The sequence below is a fragment of the Carassius carassius genome, chromosome 30 (genome assembly GCF_963082965.1).
Source record: "Carassius carassius chromosome 30, fCarCar2.1, whole genome shotgun sequence".
In the NCBI taxonomy this organism is placed as follows: domain Eukaryota; kingdom Metazoa; phylum Chordata; class Actinopteri; order Cypriniformes; family Cyprinidae; genus Carassius; species Carassius carassius.
Window position 1 is genome coordinate 15,735,655 of NC_081784.1, and position 21,970 is coordinate 15,757,624.

Consider the following 21,970-nt stretch of genomic DNA (forward strand, 5'->3'; position numbering starts at 1 on the left):
TTATTTTTTGCAGAAACACACATAAGTGAACTATTGTAGGTTTTCCTGTTGATTGGCCCCACGTTTACAACCAATCCAACACTGCAACACTGGCTTAACCAACCCAGTCTTATGCAACTAGTTTGGAACAGGAAAATTTGTTTGTACCAACCAATAAAAAAAAGAGGGAAAATGTTCTGGAAACCTGTATAAAAATAGCTGTTTGCAATTCCAATTTGTGAACCAATTTGTGTGGCTCAAAAATTTGACACTTCAGCTTTAATGTCACTCTGTTTCTCATACTGAGTTATGGTTATGAACAGAGAGAAAGGTCTGTAAATGTTGGTTGCAGACATTTATGAAGCCTTCACAAAGATTTAAACACTTTCTGTGGTGAACTTGTATGTGTATAGAATCCCTCTCTGGTATTTTGATGTGTATAACTGAAGAGGAGCATGTATGTGTGTATCGGAGGGGCTTTGGGAGAGGTGTGTGGTGGCAGAAAGCAAACACAGATTAGCATTTATTGAGAGACTGAAACTAGAGAAAGTCTGCACACAAACAAATATATATCTTAAGAAATTATGATTTCATCACACATGACTCTAGTCTTTCTCTCTCTCTCTCACACACACACACACACACACACACACACACACACACACACACACACACACACACACACAACACTGTATAGGTTATAAAGTCCTAATCACTGTATTCATCAACTAGCTAGGCTGTCAAACTCTGGTTTAGTTATATTAACAAAATCTTGAATCTCAGCACAGATTCAGAGAACAATGAAATACAAATCACAGAAGCAGACAACGCCTTCAGAAAGAGAGATTGTAACTGAAACATGTACTAAATTACTTGCAAACATGTAACTCGCTATTTAATGGACCAGGGGTCCAAAGGGCAAAGAGAGTCAAGACAGGGAGAGGGTAATTCAGACAAGATACTGCAGTGCCATCTGCTGGCATTATATGCTTGGACATAAGGAAAAGTGTGTTCTCATCCTAAAGCGGATTAGTGCAACACAGTCTCATGAAAAGAAGCCTAATATGTCGACTATCACTGTTCCTCTCTTTACATGCAAATTAGTAAATGAAATAAGCATAGCAGAGAGTTGAATGAATGAAAGAATGAATGAATATTGAATGAAATATGAAATACTCATGCAATAATAACAACAATTGGTTCTGGTTTCCAACCCATGCAGGAATAAGTATTAAACATTTGTTTCCAATTATGTATAACTGTTTTGAGGAAAATATTAAGTCCTTTCATTGAAGAAATCGTTAACAAAATACAGGAAGATACATGTACAGTACAAGTTACGCAAAGACTTAATATTATTACGGAGATGCTTTTTGTACACACACACACACACACACACACACACACACACACACACACACACACACACACACACACACACATATATATATAAATAAAGGTATTTAACAACCTTTTTAACTTATTTATTGATTGAACATGTATCGTATAGAGATTACAGACTAGTAGAACAATACATCAGTGAACATTCAACAGATTCATACAGAGCTGCTTGGATCAAATCTGGCACTAAAGACAAGATATTAGCATGGTGGAAAAAAGAAATCATTGTTCTGTGCCAGCTGAGAAAAAAGGTGGCACTCAATTTTTAAAAAAAGTAATATATACACACACACTAAAACCACAATATAATATAATATAATATAATATAATATAATATAATATAATATAATATAATATAATATAATATAATATAATATAATATAATATAATATAATATAATATAATATAATATAATATAATATAATATAATATAATATAATATAATATATGCATGTAAATGTGAAACATTAAGTAAATATAAAACATATGAAAACCTTAAAAAAAATTTAAAACGTGACCTTGGAAACTAAATTTAAAAAGTTGAAATTATTGAACTTAAACTGCAATAAAACTAATTTAAAGCTAAATAGGACAATTAACAAAAATAAAATATTATATAAATAAAATAAAAATAATATATATAAATACTATAATAGTATATAAATATTAATAATTATAAAATAACATTGCAATTATGAAATGGGAATAAAATGGAATGATTACTTCCAGCCTTTTCATAAAAAAAAAGTTATTAGGCTATGTGTATAAATATTAACATTAGAACATTTTTAAGGAACATTATTTAATTCAAAGTTTAAAGTTCATTTCCTTTCTGTACACATAAATCTTTGGAATCCATGCATACTTTCACACCTAAACAAATCCCAGTGCCAAAAAGCCTTTCCACATGATTAGTTCATCACATTTCTTTTATTTGATGGATTTGAAAGACTTGTGCACAGATACAATGATGTTCTCAACAACCATCAGTATGTAAGCAAACAATCCGATATTGTTTGCTTACAATTATAGAGCAAAAAATAAATAAAAAATGCATCAAATTACTGATACCAATAAAATGCCAAGTTGATAAGACATATCGAAAAACAAATTCCTGCCAGAATGAGCAAAAATAAACATACGACTTAACGGACAGCAGGAAACGACACTGCAGTGATGTGCAATGAAATAAATGTTTTGTTTCAGTCAAATGATAAGTGTCTGATAAAAAAGTCGGAGACTGAAAATATGAAGAAAATTACAGCATAATATACAAAACAGCTAACCGATGCAACATATGTCTAGCATGATGTGTTCATATGTACATGAAGGCAGAAATCTGAATAAATATGACAAGGATGAAGAGTGAGGGAGGGGCCAGCCACCCAGGGCCACAAGCACTCCTGTGCGGTCACACAGACTTCCCAGCATGCACTGCATGCAAGTGGGAGGCTCATAAGTGAAGTAAACCAGTGGTGTGAAGGTGTTGAGAAAAGGAAACCGTTAGCAGAGGCATAATTCTATACTATAAATACAAATTAAGCACACACCAGCCAAAAGCAGAGCTAACACCATTTCCCTGTGTGACAACCAGACAAGCAGAATTACCTGGAGGAAAAGTCCTGGTTTATAGACTCTCTCTACTCACAGACATTGACATCCTTCTTGCTCAACCGTGTGAAGTTCTGATGGCTTCACGCACCTTCGCTCATCCTCCAGACAGAGAGCTTGTCCCTACAGCCACCACTCTTGTAGCTAAATTATTACTCTTCCTACACAAATAAACTTTACACTCCCTCCATAAAATCTTACTAACAGCCTAATTTTCTCAAAAGTAAAACCATTGGATTTGAAAATAGTGATCTATCAGAGTAACAACATTTTTCCAGTCTCATCCCAGATCAGTGCCATATGCAAAGCTCTGGGATAGTTAGACAACCGACAGACAGGTCAACATCCTTATCACTCGAAACCCCTGGGCTGTCTAATATTTAACCACAGGCTTAAGTAAGAAATGTCTGACAAGTTCAGAACATCAACGAAATTTTTTTTTCAAAGAGATAATAGTGTTAGTGACTGTCTGTCAGGATTTCGCTTTTCAACAGATAAGAAATGACTCCTGGAATAAAACTGACTGAATGTGCAAGCGATTTCAACATTTGCTAACCATTTGAAACAAACTTGCCCTTACGTAATCACTGAAATGCTATCACAGTATCAAAGGGTTAGCTTCTTAGATCTACACAGAAAAAGGTCAAATAACAAATGATCTAATTCAGTGGTTCTCATGTTTATTGACTCTTCCAGGATGCCCATTGTCTAAAATATTTTTCAAAAGCCCCCCATACTGTCTAAGATATTTCCCCTGGTATTTCTGACATAATTATGTCAAAACTGCTCACTTTAATTTTTGTTTATTTTTTTATAAATGTTTTAAAATATAAATAATAATAATTATTATTATTATTAATTTAATTAGAATAATTGTAATAATTTTTGTGATTCCAAAAGATTCAATATGTTTCAGCATTTTAAAAGAGTTACATTTACTGGATATTCCAATAAATGTAACGCTTAAAATGCAAAACGTCAATTAAAAAAACATTACTAATTTTAAACAACACTGCGCCCATGGAAGTTTGACCTTTACCCCCTTGCTGAGAACCACTGATCTATTCTAAAAAGCAGAGCGGCTTCTTTGTGAATTTATGGCCAAGAATAAAATGGGAATGACCGAAAGTTATCAGGCTACAGGCTATATATATCTAAAGATTAATATTAGGACATTTCTAAAGAACATTATTTAATTCAAAGTTTAAAGTTCATCTCCTTTCTGTACACATAAATCTTTGGAATCCATGCATACTTTCACACCTAAACAAATCCCAGTGCCAAAAAGCCTTTCCACATCATTAGTTCATCACATTTCTTTTATTTGATGGATTTGAAAGACTTGTGCACAGATACAATGATGTTCTCAACAACCATCAGTATGTAAGCAAACAATCCGATACAAGAGAGAGAATTTAAATGGTGGCAACACTCTCATGAACAATTCCTAAATCTATACTACAGAGTGAACAACTAGCTTTAAACTGTATTAATGAGCCAAACAACATAATTCACATTTATCTTCATTCTTTCTGCTTTCATCTCACATGCATTGACTTTCGTGTTAGAGCAGTACTGCATTCTGTCTATGCCACCTGTCTAGCTCTCTCTATCTTGGGGTGCTTTACTGAGGCACATTAAGTATTTGTGCAGACAGGCCATGGTGCCAGTTTTTCAGTTTAGCAAAACGAGGGCCTTTGGCTTCGGATTCAAACATATCCCTGTAACATCAACACATATATACAAGACAAAAGGGGAAGGAGAAAAAGAGGGTGGATAAATGGGTTAGGGAATATGGCCTTCACTTCCCTGCCCAAGATGTGAGTGTATACAAATATTGGCGGCTGCCTTGAGCTAAAATGTTCAAGCAACTAAATGCCAGGGGTCACATTCTGCATTGTATTGCATCAGATATGTAATGACAGTGTGAAATAAATGAGAGCTTAAGATATGTGAAATATAAAGTTTGATACAAGTACCACAGACCAGGGGTGTAAAGTACAGTATTTAACTAACTGTAAGTCATTACTACTAATAAGAAGTAATTTCTGAATTTTAGGAATTTGTACTTGTACTTGTACAAGTAATGTCAAAACCCTTCATGTCAAGTAACTGGGTTTATATGTTCTGTTATTTGCACATCCAATTTGAAAGATTGTATATAATTTTGCAAACACAGGGTTAAAAAGCATTCTGTAATGCAACCTCTAATTCTAGATACAATTTGAACAATTAATGTACAATTACATGTGAAAACTGGTACTTTTAATTGAATATTTTCATATTTCAGGTAAATATTCTTATGTTTCACTACCCAAACTTTACCATGTAACAGCTTATTTAACAAAAGTACAACTCCTCTGTACTGTACTACACCCCTGATACAGACTACTATGAATACATCCAAGCTGTATTAGATTGATGCGTCTAATGAGAGTCAATCAAGTTCAGCACAGAGAGTGGTGTCTGATTGGGGTCTGGTTGGGAATTCTGATCATATGTCAGTGTTTTGATCAGCCTTTTAAGTTTCAAGAGGCAGAGGGCTGGATTTCAGCACAGGTCTAGTATGTGGCCACCAGATGCTGCTGCTAGATGCCTACCTTGATCTTCTTAGAGCTTCCTCATCAGGGTCTTGCACTGCAGAGGAGGAGCGAAAAGACAAAGAGAGAACATGTCAGACTCTACACTGTAAATCAGAATCTATATCAAAACAAAAGCAAAGTGACAAAAACATGAAGGCAGACTTACTGTATTCAGTTCCAGTAATGTGGGCGAGGACACGGAAGGACTTGGACTGCAGCTGGGCGGCTCTTTTGGCCCAATCTGCCGGCTCCATTTTATCAATTTCACTGGGGATGACGGCCTGATACACTGGGGAAGCACTGTCTATAACACGGTCTTTAACTGGCAGATTACTGCAACCACAGAAAGAGCCGCTCGCGTGAAAACACACACTTTCCTATCAGCATGACGGGAATGTCAGCAAAAGTATTTTCATGTTTAATGACATTAAAAGCATTTTTGAAGTTGCAGTGGGACATAAATGCATCCATTCTGATTAATTTACTGCAATTATTACTAATTTACAGTGTACAGTCTAACATATGTCTGTTAACACTGATGATTTTATATAAATCAATGAATATTTTGCAGCATATTTCATACAAGTGTTAATAAAAAGAAAAGCATGGGCATTGTGGCCAGAAGCTTGCTTATCACTACCAAATGCAGTATGACAGCATATTTTAGACACGTTATATCTCTTACCCAGAAGAATGACAGAGCAGAGCATTCAGAAATCTGTTTGTTGGCATCTAAAACTCAATGGCTTATAGATTTAGTGTTTCCACATTAGCAGACCCTCCTTCTGTAAACCTCACCATGTAAACATGTTTCCACCAAACACTCTTAAAGTCACCTAGCAGCAATATTAAGGGTTTCAGAATAGAATTTGAAAGGGAAGTGAAAGATGCAGTATGAGAGGAACAAAAAGAGGAGTAGTATCTGAGGTCATCGTTGCATTCGGCTAAATAAAAAGACAAAATATAACTAATTCAAAAGTCACAGGAGAGTCTCGACTCATGAAAACCAGGTGCATTTCAGAACTCCAGATGCTTTAGAGCAATCAAAGGCAGGTTAGACAGAGAGATGACAGAGAAAAGGATAATGTGGTGATCAGGCATGCAATGCACAAGGGAAGAGATGGAAAGAGACTGCTCCTATCAAACAGATGGATCAGGCTACTTACGAAAGTGGAGAGTCAGTTTCATTGCTGTGGGCAGGGCCATTGAGATTGGACACAGGTAGGGTGGGGACAGGGTACATGATGTACGGTATGATGGATAGATGAAGTGATGGATGAAAGGATTGGAGTGAGAGAGGGAAAATTAGATAAAGCTTCTATGTTATGCATTAGAGAGTGGCTTCTGACACAAGGCTGAAAGCTTGATCTCTCATTTTCATGATTTCAAACCATATTAAAAACCACAGGACATCAGAAACAAACATAAAAATAAGCAGACCACTGCTAAAACGCATGGATATGGAGGAGAAAAAGTGCACAGATACACAACTCACTCCAGTACAGATAACAAAGTCACACACTGCCTTTCAAGAGTTTGGAGTCTGTGAGAGATTATAATGTACAATAACTGTTTAAAATATAATATTTTCCTGAGATGGCAAGACCGTTTTTCCAGTCTTCAGTGTCACATGATCCTTCAGAAATCATTCTAATCTGTTAATGCGCTGCTCAAGAAACATTTATTTTTATTATCAATATTGAAAACAGTTGTGCTGCTTAACATTTTTGTGGAAACTACTACTACTACTATTTTATTAGGATTCTTTGATGAATTGAGCTCAAATGAAAAGCACTTCAAATCTTTAACAGAACGATAATAGAAATAGAAACCTCTTGTAACATTTTAAATGTATTTACTGTCACTTCTGATCAATTAAATGCATCCTTGCTGAAATAAGAATAATAATTTATTTTTTAAAAATTGACCCGAAACTTTTGAAGGGTAGTTCACTCATAAACCACGACCCCTAACTTGTGCAACTGAGCATACCCATCATCATTCCCATTTGAAAACCACACAAAAATCCAGCTGGTTCCACAGATACTCAACATAACATATGATACCAATGAAGACTTAAAAACCTTTGATTTACATCACTGGCAGATCAATACTGTGAAACCAAGGAAGAGTAAGACTATATGCAGACTATGATCAGACATCCTTGGGAAGTCTTTAGCTTCTTGAGCATTAGCAGATAGCGCTGGCCCAGACAAGCATGGCTGTTTGACAGACATTATGGCAAACGTGTGTCATGCGGGTCATGGGAGGAGGGAGAAGACACATTTAGGTGTGACAGGTCTTACCCAGACAGCTCGCTACCCCTGGCCTGGGACTGACCAGCAATGGCATCCATAATAGCATCCTGGGAGTACATGCTGATAGGGGTGTTGTACTGTGCATGGATGATGGTGGCCTTGCCTCCAGGCCCCTTCACCTCAATGGGTTTGTTGGTGGAGAGTGCAGTGTCCTTCAGAGCTATTGGGTTGAAGCTGGGCAGGTATTCATTGCTGTACAAGTGAGGGAGCGGTGATAAGGGAGGAGTATGGGTAGAAGAGAGACAAGAGACATAACATGGAGGTTAGCCAAGGAGAGTGAGAGGAAAAGTATGTGGACTGTGAATTGGGAGGGAAAGGTAAGAACACAGTTTATAATACCAGCACATGTTGTGTTTTGGATGCTGACATGCTGGTATTTCAACAAAGCTCCTTGATTAGATTAACCACCAGAAAAACCATGCTGTTTGACCAGTTCATGCTTATACTGGCTCACCAGCTATACCGGCCCGGACCAGCATGGAAATTCATGATGGAAGGTGTTGCAGGTGAGACAAAATTAGTTAAACCACAGTATGATAATAATTAAATAGGAAAAGAAATAAATAAAAGGCTCAGTCTAGACAACCAATCAAAAACACGCTTCACACAGCAAAAACTTACTACTGCACACAACACATACAATTATGTATTGTATGTATAACTACAGCAAACAGTACAACATAATATGCTAAATAAGAATAAGCTAGAATTTAAATTCCTGATTCTAATAACTCTTAACCATTCCAGTTCTTTAACGTCTCTTTTAGTGATTCTTTTAAGGTGATTTTAATAATTAATAAATGTTCAACAATTCTTGGAAAAGATTGTTCAGTACAGTACATACATGTGCAAGAGCTGTTAACAGAACTGGACATCATTTAATTATGGTATTTTAAAAAACATTTTGGAATTCATTTGTGAATAAAGGTGCATTCATGGCATGTCTGATTTAAAGTAGTTAAGACTTGTACTCTTACATCTTGTACAACATGACCACCACATCATCGTGCAGAAACACTCAAAATAGCAAGGGCTTCAGCAGTAAAATAGTTAAGCAATTATCACAGAATTATTCTCTTTAGTAATTCCTATAACTGATTATTGCTAATGTCTTAATAATGCATGAATAATCTGAAAATAAAAGAGATAAAATACAATTTAATATAGCTATCAAAGAGTTAAATAACTAATATCCCACTAAATAATTAACTATAAACTAAAAATATTATTTGAATAATGAAAATTACTTATATTGTGGTTTTTCACATAAATTTTGCCATTAACAGTGTTGCAACAGAAATACATAATTCAGATCACAAATAATAATCCCAGTTTGTCATCTAGTCAATGTGGTAATTACGACATAAGAAGCAGTTCTTGATTCCCAACCCAAAGACTGAGTATACTAACGGAGAATGACTAACGAGAACCAATAAAATTATGACAAACATATTCTCAATGCTAAACATAAGTTCAGCAAGCAAACCTCCCTAGTCTCCTAAAACTGCAGCACGTTGTCAACTGGGATTCTCATAAGTACATATTCCAAAGATTCTGATATGCTTCTCTATGTTGTAGTATAGGTTGACATTAAGCATTAGTACATTAAAAGTAATTTAATTTAATTACATTAGTAATTAAAGCAAGCTGTAATTGCACAGGATGACAAATCTCACTAACCACAATGTATACCACAAAGGCAGTTCCAAACATTTCCATGCACGTACACCACACAGAGCACTACAACGTTATGGCAGGAGGCTGTTACTAACTTGGCAGGAGTGTTGGTAATAACCTACAATGGGTAAAAGGAAACAGAAACAAGGGCATTGGCAACTCACATACACTTAACTTGGAAGGGTTGTGCCAGTGAAAGTTCTTCAAGATGAGAAATCTCATCAGATTTACAAGGTTCAGTGTGTAATTTCAGAATTGTAATAATAATGTCTGCTCAAACACTTCCTGTCTTCCAGTCTTCCACAGGATGTCCTGCCCTAAACTCAAGCCACTGGTTGACCCAACACTGACCCAGTCGGGCTGCTCAAATAGACAAATTCTGTTTGTGGCACAGAAATCAATGTTTGTGTGTGTTTTTGTCGTGAGTGCTATGAAGAAGTAGCAAGTTGCCTTTAAAGAGGCAAATAAATAATTAACTGAACGCAAAAGATGTGTCACTGACCACAACTGACAAAAGATAAATACATTTTCATAAGAGTGCCTCCATGCAAAGATGTGAGAGGAGGGAGTGAAGGGGGTGTATCAGTGTAGTTAGGAAACTGAACCCTGAAATTCCATGACCTTTCAAAGTGCATTGCTTTGAGGTTACGACACAGAATGATATGGTGCATTTAATGTTTTAATGCAACAGCTTGCTTTGCTTATCAGAACATGAATTTATGCAGATACAAATCTAGAGTCTGTTTTCAAAAAGGGGGTCTGTTTTCAAAAGTTTGTCAATTCATTTGATCAGAAATAAAGGAAAATTGGGAACTTTTATTACAATTTAAAATAACAGTTTTAATATTTTTTAAACTGTAATTTATGTCTATGATGGCAGAACTTAATTTTCAGCAGCCATTACTCCAATATAGAAATCATTCTGATATTTTGGTGAACAATTCTTCTAATTTTTAAGTGTCTTACTATTATCAATAAAAACAGTTGTGCTGCTTAATAAATTTGTGAAAACCATGATACATTTTTTCAGGATTCTTTGATCAATAGAAATGTCAGAAGAACTACACTTTTGAAAAAATAATAAACTGTAAAATGTCTTTACAGCTACTTTTGACCAATTTAACGCATCCTTGCTAAATAAAATGAATAGGTATTATTTCGTCAAAAAAAATACTTACTGACCCAATAAGTTGAATGGTAGTGTATTTTCCATTTTGACAGCCAATTTTTTTTTCAATCTAACTCCTCTGGTGGATGCATTATTTGGTATAACATGATCACTGTACCTCAAAGAGAGCTGTTTCCAACTAAAGCCTCAGCACAAATTTGTCTCGCACATTCCTTCAGAGACTAGATCCTCCTCTGGCCTGCTAATGCCAGTGGGGGATAGGGTCAATGTTACAGATGTAACCTCTCTTTTCTGAATGTTGCACGGCTGCTGTCATTCTTCTGTCAAAAGCAACGTTAGTAACCAGGTGGGGCTGAACTATAACCGACCCACTAATTCTAACCTCTTTTAGAAATTCTAAACTCTTAATTTAGCAATAAACACTATATTTTTAAAATAGGACTGGTTAAGGTTTACCACACCCGGCTGCTAGCGTCAGATCTCACTTTATCTATGATTACATACCCACTAGGCATGCCTGACCCCGTGCTCTTAACCCTCTCTTGCAGCATGACCATCTCTTGCAATGTCTCTGCAGAGTACAGACCGATGGGGGAGTTATACTGCTGGCTTTTTTGCCCGGAGGTGGATTTGTCCCTCGGAGCAGCTAAATGGCTTTGAGCAGGAACAGAAGTGTCTCTGATACTGCTCATCGCGGTGCTATAGGACTGGTTGGTGTGCTTGCTTGAGTAGCTAGAGTTTGTCTCAGCAGACGTTGAGAGGGCCCCATTCATTTGCAAAGGCTGATGGGAACGTGCATGTGTGTGGACAGTGTTGAGAAAGAAAGAACAGAAGGGGCTGGTCAAAAAGCTTAGAATGACAACAATGTAACTACGTTCACACTATATAAACTATATTAATTCATTTGAAAACTGATGAGTTGATGTTTTACTGAAAGCTAAAGGAATAGTTCACACCCCAAATTTTATATTCAGTCATAATTTACAGTATGCACCCTTGTGTTGTTTGAAAAGCATATTTTTTTTTTCTTTCTTTCTTTCCATTGTTTTTATTTGCAGGATGTTTATTTTAAAGCTTTATAGCCCCTATTTTGTATCCCTTAAACTGAACAGCAGGAACCCCATTTCGAAAAAGACCTCCTTTTTGTTGAAAGAAGAAGAAAGTCTGATCATATTATTTTGTAACCACATGAAGGTGGGAAATGGCTCATGTTTTGATGAAACAACTTATTCTTTACATTCTTAAACATAATGAGTTTGTGCACTGCCATTTAAAAAGTTTTCAGTTTTCATAATTTTGGGAAAAAAAAGTCTGTTAAGATGTCTTGCTCACCAAGACTGCATTAATTTGATCAAAGCACAGTAAAAACTGTAAATGCTAATCACACTTTAAATCACACTTTAAAGCAACTGTTTCTTATTTTAACACATTTAAAATTTTATTTATTTTGATGGAAAGCTGCATTTTCAGCAGCCATTACTTCAGTCTTCAGTGTCACATGATCCTTCAGAAATCATTCTAATTTGCTGATTTGATGCTCAAGAAACATTTTTTATCATTATCAACGTTGAAAGCAGTTGTGCTGCTTAATATTTTTGTGGAAAACATGATGCAGTCATTTATTTAATTGAAACAGAAATCTTTTGTAACATTATAAATGTCTTTACTGTTACTTTTTACTTTTACTTTTTTTACTAACACAACATTTTTTATGAAATGCCCAACTTAATTGAGGGAGAACCAAAGAACAGAATCTATTATCTTACCTTCAAAAAGAATCTTTAACAGCTAACTTTCTCTAATTCTGACATTTCATCAACATTCATGTGGAATGTAATGTGGACATTCAATACAGACTTTAAATATCTGAATTACATGGACATATACTGTGCAGATGTATGTAGAATACATGAGTGAGTGGTGCATGAGTAACATGTGACAGACCTTCTGATGGGGGATCACAGACATAGGGGAGTCAATCCTCGGTGTGGTCATGGGAACTGGAGTGGGTCGCTTTGACCTATGATAAAATTGAGTAAACATTTGAAGTAAATGACAGAAGTGCTAAAGACAGACTGTCTGGATCACATCTTTTATGACAAAATTGCAATGTCCAGTGTTGAACTATAAACATCACACACACTGTTCTAGATACATGAATCTTCAGTTTTCCTGGTCTCTTTGATCACTGTCACAATTACAATATAATGATGAATCCCATCCACAGCAGAAGCTTTTATTTATTTTTTTGCAACTATCAGAAAAATGCTTTTGTCCAAACAGACGTTGTGTCAAATTGAACCTTTTCAGATGAACAAAAATCAAAACATTAGTTGCCTTGTACACAAAAGGGAAAAAAACTAACATTGTTTGAAAATTTATGGAAAAAGAAAAGCACAAAGAACTATTGACACAAGAGAAGTCCTTGGAACACAGTAGAGGTTGATGACAAAGTAAATAACTTATCTTGACAAGTGTTAAAATCCCTGCAGGTGTGCTTAAAGAGGGGAAATAAAGGTGAACATAAGCTGTTTATAGACTAACCAGAAAGTTTCTGAAACTTACAGGATGTTTTTATAGTACAATGACCTCTTACATGTTTATTTTCATTATTTCAGCCTTCAGAGACACATGATCCTTTGGAAATCATTCTGATATACCGATTTGGTGCACAAGAAACATTATCAATGACGATTTGGTGCACAAGAAACAATGACCTTTTCAGAAATATTATTATCAATGACCTTTTCAGAAATATTAACATATAGGAACTGATACTTTTTTCAGGATCCTTTGATGACTATAATGTATGAAAGTAATGAGAAAAACAGCATCTATTTAAAATGCTTTCTGAATTCATGCTGAATAAAGTATTAATTCCTTTAGAAATCTTGTGGAATGGTAGCATTTATTTTTCCATCTAAAGTGCAACAATATATATTTTTAATGTTTTTTTTCCTTTTATTTATTACCTTTCAGTATAATACATCAAGCAGTGCAATTAATGCATTCATTTTATTTGTAAATCTAGCAAACAATTAGATGAATACAGAGCTAGTTAAATGAATGTAAATAAAGTTACATGAATTCTGATCTAACTGAAAAGTCTGAAAATCATATCCATATAAGAATTAGAAAATGATCCTGATCAACTTATCGTAGCCTTGCTTAAAGCTATGCTGTGTCAGTGCTGGGCAGCCTTGAGCTGGAGCACAAAGCTGGAAAATAGCTTATCAAGTTAATTGGTGTATGAGGTTCCTAATGGATGAATGGACACTCCCCAGAGACTGTGAAGAATGATTCTAGAAGCTGCAGCTTCTGAGTGCATGATATTCATTGTTTGTTTTGCAGAGCTTTTTATCTAGTAATGCTGTAATATGAGTAGCATGAATCAGCAGGCAGTCTGATCTGATACAGCCAGTGAGGTGTCAGATGTGTCATACTACTCTTTATATGTTCTTTTTCGACTAATATGAAGGCAATAAAATCACATGACCTTTCCCTGGCTAAACACACACAGAGCTCATCTGAACTTACATAAAATCTCAGTCACATATGTTTGTGATATATTGAAGCTGCAGTCTGTTTAACCATGATTGACTACACTGAACAGTCAAGGCTTGCTTTTATTACACTGCCGTGAATGAGCCAACAATAGCATCTTCATCACAGTAACCCATGAGAACCACTAACATCTGTATTCACTATAATTCCTTAAATTAATAATTTGCTTGTAGGTAGAGAATTGACAGACCACACAAGAGGATGAGAAAAAGTCCCAGAGCTATCAGTGAAGATACAGGGTATTACAAACTTATGGTCGCCAAGACAGATTAAATAGCAGTGTGCATCACATTGTAAACATGACAGATCATTTTATCACTTTCACTTGAATAGAAGAAACTTAAACGGGAATCATCCAGGGATATTTTCCCAGAGCAAAATTTCCTGGTGTCATTTCAATCAGGAGAGATATTTTAAATTGTTATAATATTTCACAATATTAATGTTTTGAGTGCAATTTTGATCAAATAAATTCAGTCTTGGTGAGCATAAGAGACTTCTTTCAAAAACATAAAAAAAAACAATAACCAAATCTAACTCATTTCAAACTTTTGAAGAGTTACACACACACATACACACCTCCAAAACACTAACACTGTACCTTTGCATGGTGAGTGCCAGATTGAAGTTGGCAGACTTGATCTTGTTTTGGGCCTCCAGGTGTGTCATCCCCTCTGTGCTGACCCCATCAATGGCCACGATGATGTCACCCTGAATCAAGTTGCTGGAGGCTGCCTTGCTCCCGGGTGTAATCTGCCACAAACCAAACAAGCTTTTAAATTAAATGCGGACAGGTCAGCACTTATACTTACTTATACACAAACACAATAGCATGCAATGACTGTGGCGACTTTACCAGGATACTATGGCAAAGTTATTGCTTTCTTTATTCAAACTGATTTTCTTTTCATGAATATATGGTGGACCTGAAGAATGAAAGCATTGTCATACTTTTGGAAAATTATGAGCTATATCACCGCTTATTGACACTAGGGATGTGACAATCCACTTAGCTTATGAGATGAGACAAAATACAGATACTTAGTTCACTAGAACGTGACAATATTTTAACATCATCTGGAAAAACAGTGTGCATTATCTCACTAGATTTTTTGTGTAAATCATTTGTAAACCTTTGTCAACACAGGAGAACACATCAACCTATGTATAAATATGCCATGTATTGTTCATCGCGATATCAACCGTTTCCGCCCGTGGCCAAATATTAAAATGTAATGGATTTAAACCATATTAAATCATTAGTTAAAGCCCCAGATTAATTAAGATATTTCTAAATAGAACTGCACTGTTTTACTTTTTTGTGAATAAAAGACAAATATTTTGTCTCTGAAAATTTCATAAAAATAGTGTTAAGCAATTCAAATTCACAGTGTAGCCTATACAGAGGAAGAGTTTAGCCCCTTTCACACATACAGTACTGGTAAATTCCCATTAAGTTACCATTAATGGATCATGTGTGAATGGCTTTATAATTAGCTTTTCTATGTAAATATGCGCTAAATGGACATCTTTGACCAGCTTTTTGTCACGCTTCTCCATTCATCAGGGCTGCAACTCTGCAATTGGATACTATTATGCGCGTCTCACATTTATAAGAGCAAAACATTCTGATTGGCTAGTAATGATAGCTTGGTTGAGAGTGAAAGCTGCTCCTCTCATGCCACTGGTAGGTATACTCATGGATTCGAAAGTGATATCAATCAACAAGTGTTTTTTTTTTGTATGTGTTTTTTTTAATAACATTTTTGTGAAAGAAATTAATACTTTTTAGGATGCATTAAATAGGTCAAAAGTGACAGTAAAGACATTTATAATTGCAATTACAAAAGGTTTCAATTAAATAAATGAATGCATCATGTTTTCCACAAAAACTGTTTTCAAGATTGATAATAATAAGAAATGTTTCTTATATTAGAATGATTTCTGAAGGATCATGTGACACTGAAGACTGACTGGAGTAATGGCTGCTGAAAATTCAGCTTTGCTATATATATATATATATATATATATATATATAAAAATCAGCTGAGATATTTCACAATATTACTGTTTTTACTGCACATCTGATTAAATAAGATTAGACAATGAGCTGGTTATACATTTGTGTGTGAAAATTTGAATGTTATAAAAATCTTACAATTCTTAATGTTACTAAAATTAAAGTTCATTTGACCTCATTTAGATTTATTTATTTAATTTGATTTTGGGATTAAATACAACATATTCTTCAACTAAACTAAAAAACTAAAAAAAGACTAAAAGACTTTCAAATCACATGAGCCAATATTTTATTCACAATAGAACATAGATAACATAGCAAATGTTTAAACTGAGAAAGTTTACAATTTTATGCACAAAATGAGCTCATTTCAATTTTGATTTCTGCTACAGGTCTCAAAATAGTTGGGACGGGGCATGTTTACCATGGTGTAGCATCTCCTTTTCTTTTCAAAACAGTTTGAAGACATCTGGACATTGAGGCTATGAGTTGCTGGAGTTTTGCTGTTGGAATTTGGTCCCATTCTTGCCTTATATAGATTTCCAGCTGCTGAAGAGTTCGTGGTCGTCTTTGACGTATTTTTCGTTTAATGATGCGCCAAATGTTCTCTATAGGTGAAAGATCTGGACTGCAGGCAGGCCAGGTTAGCACCCGGACTCTTCTACGACGAAGCCATGCTGTTGTTATAGCTGCAGTATGTGGTTTTGCATTGTCCTGCTGAAATAAACAAGGCCTTCACTGAAATAGACGTTGTTTGGAGGGAAGCATATGTTGCTCTAAAACCTTTATATACCTTTCAGCATTCACAGAGCCTTCCAAAACATGCAAGCTGCCCATACCGTATGCACTTATGCACCCCCATACCATCAGAGATGCTGGCTTTTGAACTGAACGCTGATAACATGCTGGAAGGTCTCCCTCCTCTTTAGCCCGGAGGACACGGCGTCCTTGATTTCCAACAAGAATGTCAAATTTGGACTCGTCTGACCATAAAACACTATTCCACTTTGAAATAGTCCTTTTTAAATGAGCCTTGGCCCACAGGACACGACAGCGCTTCTGGACCATGTTCACATATGGCTTCCTTTTTGCATGATAGAGCTTTAGTTGGCATCTGCTGATGGCACGGCGGATTGTGTTTACCGACAGTGGTTTCTGAAAGTATTCCTGGGCCCATTTAGTAATGTCATTGACACAATCATGCCGATGAGTGATGCAGTGTCGTCTGAGAGCCCGAAGACCACGGGCATCCAATAAAGGTCTCCGGCCTTGTCCCTTACGCACAGAGATTTCTCCAGTTTCTCTGAATCTTTTGATGATGTTATGCACTGTAGATGATGAGATTTGCAAAGCCTTTGCAATTTGACGTTGAGGAACATTGTTTTTAAAGTTTTCCACAATTTTTTTACGCAGTCTTTCACAGATTGGAGAGCCTCTGCCCATCTTTACTTCTGAGAGACTCTGCTTCTCTAAGACAAAGCTTTTATAGCTAATCATGTTACAGACCTGATATCAATTAACTTAATTAATCACTAGATGTTCTCCCAGCTGAATCTTTTCAAAACTGCTTGCTTTTTTAGCCATTTGTTGCCCCCGTGCCAACTTTTTTGAGACCTGTAGCAGGCATTAAATTTTAAATGAGCTAATTAAGTGGATAAAAGTGTAAAACTTCTCAGTTTAAACATTTGCTACGTTATCTATGTTCTATTGTGAATAAAATATTGGCTCATGTGATTTGAAATTCCTTTAGTTTTCATTTTATTAAAATTTAAAAAACGTCCCAACTTTTCCGGAATTCGGGTTGTACTTTTAATTTGGTCACTGGATGCTCTACTGATTAAAACAAATTATGTTGCTTTTAAAAGATTGTTCATCTAAGCAGACAACCTTTTAAAAATATTTTGAGTCAATTATTTTCCTCCATGACATAAAAAACATGTTTCAGACCATCATTTGGTATTCTGTGATGCATGAAAACCTTCAGGCATTGTGTCATCTCTGTACCATAATACTAGGTTATCAAGATTTAGTCACTTTCTTTCTTCTAAATCTGGTGAGGTTTCAGATGTGTTTTAAGCCAGAAGCATCTCTTTAACCTGACTGTGCCTGGCCACATACATATTTAAGGAAAGTCTTATTTACAAAAAAAAAGCAGTGTGAATGCAAAATGAATAAAGCTGATTTCAGATGTGTGCATGTTTCTCTCTCTAATCTCTTTTGGTTAGATTATGAAGTTTTGATTATGTTATGTTTTCCTGAGTGACTATTACTAAATCTTTTATTTGTATTTTTATTTTTTTTTTGCATTTCCATCTGTTTTGTAATTTTAATGAATAAATGAATGCATACACATGTGTGCCAAGGATTCAGACAGAAGTGCCAAGACTGCAAAGCCTATTTCAAGAGCCTGAGAAGTAGCTGTAACAAGAAAATGAGAATTATGTGTCTGAAACAGCATCAGGAGACATACAAGATCACTAATTTAGTTCCCTTTCAGTCAGTCACATTCAACGTTACGCTGACACTGCGTTAGGGGTCTCACTTCAGAGCCCCAAACACCTCTGAGCATTACAAGCAACAGCCAATGACAAGCGACAAATCAGAATCGGAATCAGAAAGAGCTTTATTGCAAAGTATGCTTGCGCATACAAGGAATTTGTTTTAGTGACATAAGCTTCCAGTACACAGAGACAACAACACACAGACAAAAAAAAAATAAAAAAATTGGCAAATAAATAAGTGTATAAACAATTGTGCTATAAATGATAATGGAATAGGTGGAATAATGTACTGGGAGTGGCTTGGCATTCAATGGTCTCTTTGGCGACACTGTCGAGGACTTTGCCTAGCAGTTCTGGCTCTTTGTCTGCTCTTCCTCGACCAGAATCCAAGGAGAACAAGGAGTTGCTCTTTTGGGGCCCCCACCTCCGGGGGAGTCTAGGGGCATTCACCACCAATGATGATTGTTACGCCGCTGTCCCCTCATACAGTGGTACCCACATTCTCAATGAAAGAGCAATATCCTTAATCACTGGGTCAGATGTGTCCGGATCTGTCTGTGAATGATTCTCTGCTTCCTCACTATCAGTCTCAGCACACTGTTTTGCTACTCAAGAGGTTGCAGTTGCAAGATGCTCCACTTACTCACACTTTCCTTGTTGCCTTCCCACAGGAACCGGGGAGTCAGGTAAGAGCTTCTCCTCTGCCTCTACTTCCAGACGCCACACTTCCCAGGTTGGGCCCTCTTCCTCCCCTCTGCTGCCCCAGCATGTGTACATCAGTAATTGTCTATATGGTGTCGCTTGCTTGGAATTGGGTGGCCTGTACTGTCAACATGACAGCATGTCTCACGAACGAGCTTGCCTTGGTGCTGAATTTCCTAAATTCGTTCAGGGGGAAAATGGTGGTCCCTCTAAAAGCTCCTCTTGCGCTCTCATGACAGCTTACCCTTCCGGGAAAATGAAGACTCCATCCCCAGATGGTCTTGCTGATTTAGAGTTGAATCAGGGAAGCCCAAGTGTATGTGTTCACTTACCAGAATCCTTACACTGCCATCTGTTCTAGTCCCTGAATGAGCATCCCCTCGGCACGGATGCACTGGCACACAGCTGGCCCCAGGTTATGTGCACGTATGCCTTTCCCCCAGTGTGCCTCCTTGCACAGATTAGGGAGAACGAGGAGCAGGTCCTTTTGCTTGCTTGATATTAGCCCACCCACATCTATCTCATGCTCTTCACAACAGCCCCTCCCTGGAGAATACCCCTGAGGAAGGACCATCTTTCTCAGGGGAAGGGCACTATTTTGCATCATTTATTACGGGCACTATTATAATCATCCTGATCAGTTGAACCTGCATGTCTGGTTTCTGGACAGGAAGTGACGGACCTCACTGTCCGATGTGATAGATACTACACTGTGATAGATACTATTACTCAGGCTAGGGGCCCCTCTATCAGACAGGCCTATGCTCTGAAGTGGGGTCTTTTCTTTGATTGGTGTTCCTCTATCCAAGATTACCCCTAAAGATGCCCGGTCAGCATTGTGCTTTCCTTACTGCAAATGAAGCTGGAGCGGAGGCTGTTCCCCTCCACTTTGAAAGTGTATGTCACTGATATTGCAGCACATCCATTCAGTGGATGGAAGATCCTTGGGGAAGCACGACCTGATCACCAGGTACCTGAGAGGCACAAGGAGATTAAATCCCCCCAGACTGGCCTTAGTACCTCTTGGGATCTCTCTGTGGTTTTGGCAGAACTATGGACCCCTTCAAGCTGCTTGACTCAGTTGTGCTCAAGTTCCTTTCAATTAAGATGATGCTCCTGGTTCTTCAAAGTAACGGTTTTCATTGGTAAACCCATGTCTTTCCCTGGACAATTTGTTTTTACTGTCAGTCCCTGTTGTATTCCCCTGAACTCGGGTCACAACTGTTTATTAGACTGTGCTGTGACCAGTCTTACTATTTACATTCCATTTTGGATGCATCTCCGCACCCTAACAGTTGCTGAAATCTAGTATTGTGAGAATGTATACTTGATATTTGATCTGACTTATGGGGTGTTGGGTAGATTATGAATTGAGGAGCTACACCTTCAATTTTCATTACACAGTTCTAGTTGTGGCACTTTCCATAGGTATCCCTAACATCAGTGTCGAAGTAATGTCGAATGTGACTGACTGAAAGGGAACATTTTGGTTACATATGCAACTCTTGTTTCCTTAAAGTGGGAATGGAGATTTCACATCCCTCATGCCTCAACCATGAAAATAAATACAATGAATACCGGGATGCTTTCTTGGCTCTTCAGCACAAACCTGAAAGAGTGATTTCACGCTGCCATCTTATAAACCGATATGTACGGGGAGGGGCTTGGTATGCAAATGCCACTCACCAATTGTCATTGGCCATTTCTTGTAATGCTCAGAGGAGATTGGGGCTCCAAAGTGACAACGTAACATCTCCATGCCCTCCTTCAGGGACAAGGAGTAACTGAGACTTTTGTTGTAAATAATCCAAAAATCTATCAGGGAGTACGACTGCTTAAGCCTTAGCAACTACATAAGACGATTTTGAGAAAAATTTAGAATTTTTATTTTAGTCAATGGTGACTAAACATTTTGATTATAAACATACTTCAAAATAAGTCATACAGGTTTGGCATAACATGACAGTGGATAAATGATAACAGAATTAGAACTATCCCTCCAAAGTCCTATCCCTATTAAGCCACAATGTTAATAGAACAATCAAATAAACTAATACCAATATTTATAATACCATAATACAAATATGCAATATTTGTGCCCAGATCTTTAGAGATTCATTACATTTATTTAGTGCTTTTTTGCTTTTCTAAGCACTCAATGCATTCCACATTGTGAGGGGTTATCTCCTCGTCTACCACCAGTGTGCAGCATCCACTTGGATGATGCGACAGCAGCCATAGTGCGCCAGAAAGCCCACCACACACCAGCTTATTGGTGGAGAGTAGACAGAGTGATGAAGCCAATCAGTAGATATGGGGATGGTTAGGAGGCCGTGATGGTCAGTGGCCAGTGGGTGAATTTTGCCAGGATGCCAAGGTCACAACTCTACTCTTTTCGAGAGCATGCTAAATATCTGGACTGTTTGGCCGACTCAACATTACGTGGTGTCAGGTGAAGAAAAACAGCAGCAGCAACATGGCTTTAA

The 21,970-nt window shown here is 36.8% G+C and overlaps 1 protein-coding gene across 1 annotated transcript in view; it reads right to left on the bottom strand.

Moving 5' to 3' along the window:
* LOC132110325 (LIM domain-binding protein 3-like) overlaps positions 1-21,970 on the bottom strand; it is a 50,604-nt gene that overhangs the window by 10,556 nt on the left and 18,078 nt on the right. Inside the window, exons 3-10 of the mRNA XM_059516878.1 lie at positions 14,863-15,014; positions 12,642-12,717; positions 9,664-9,686; positions 7,880-8,083; positions 5,740-5,906; positions 5,592-5,628; positions 4,620-4,712; positions 1,542-1,566 (exon numbers count right to left, since the gene is read on the bottom strand). Of these exons, the coding sequence (XP_059372861.1) occupies positions 1,542-1,566; positions 4,620-4,712; positions 5,592-5,628; positions 5,740-5,906; positions 7,880-8,083; positions 9,664-9,686; positions 12,642-12,717; positions 14,863-15,014 (777 nt within the window). The remainder of the gene's footprint in view (positions 1-1,541; positions 1,567-4,619; positions 4,713-5,591; positions 5,629-5,739; positions 5,907-7,879; positions 8,084-9,663; positions 9,687-12,641; positions 12,718-14,862; positions 15,015-21,970) is intronic.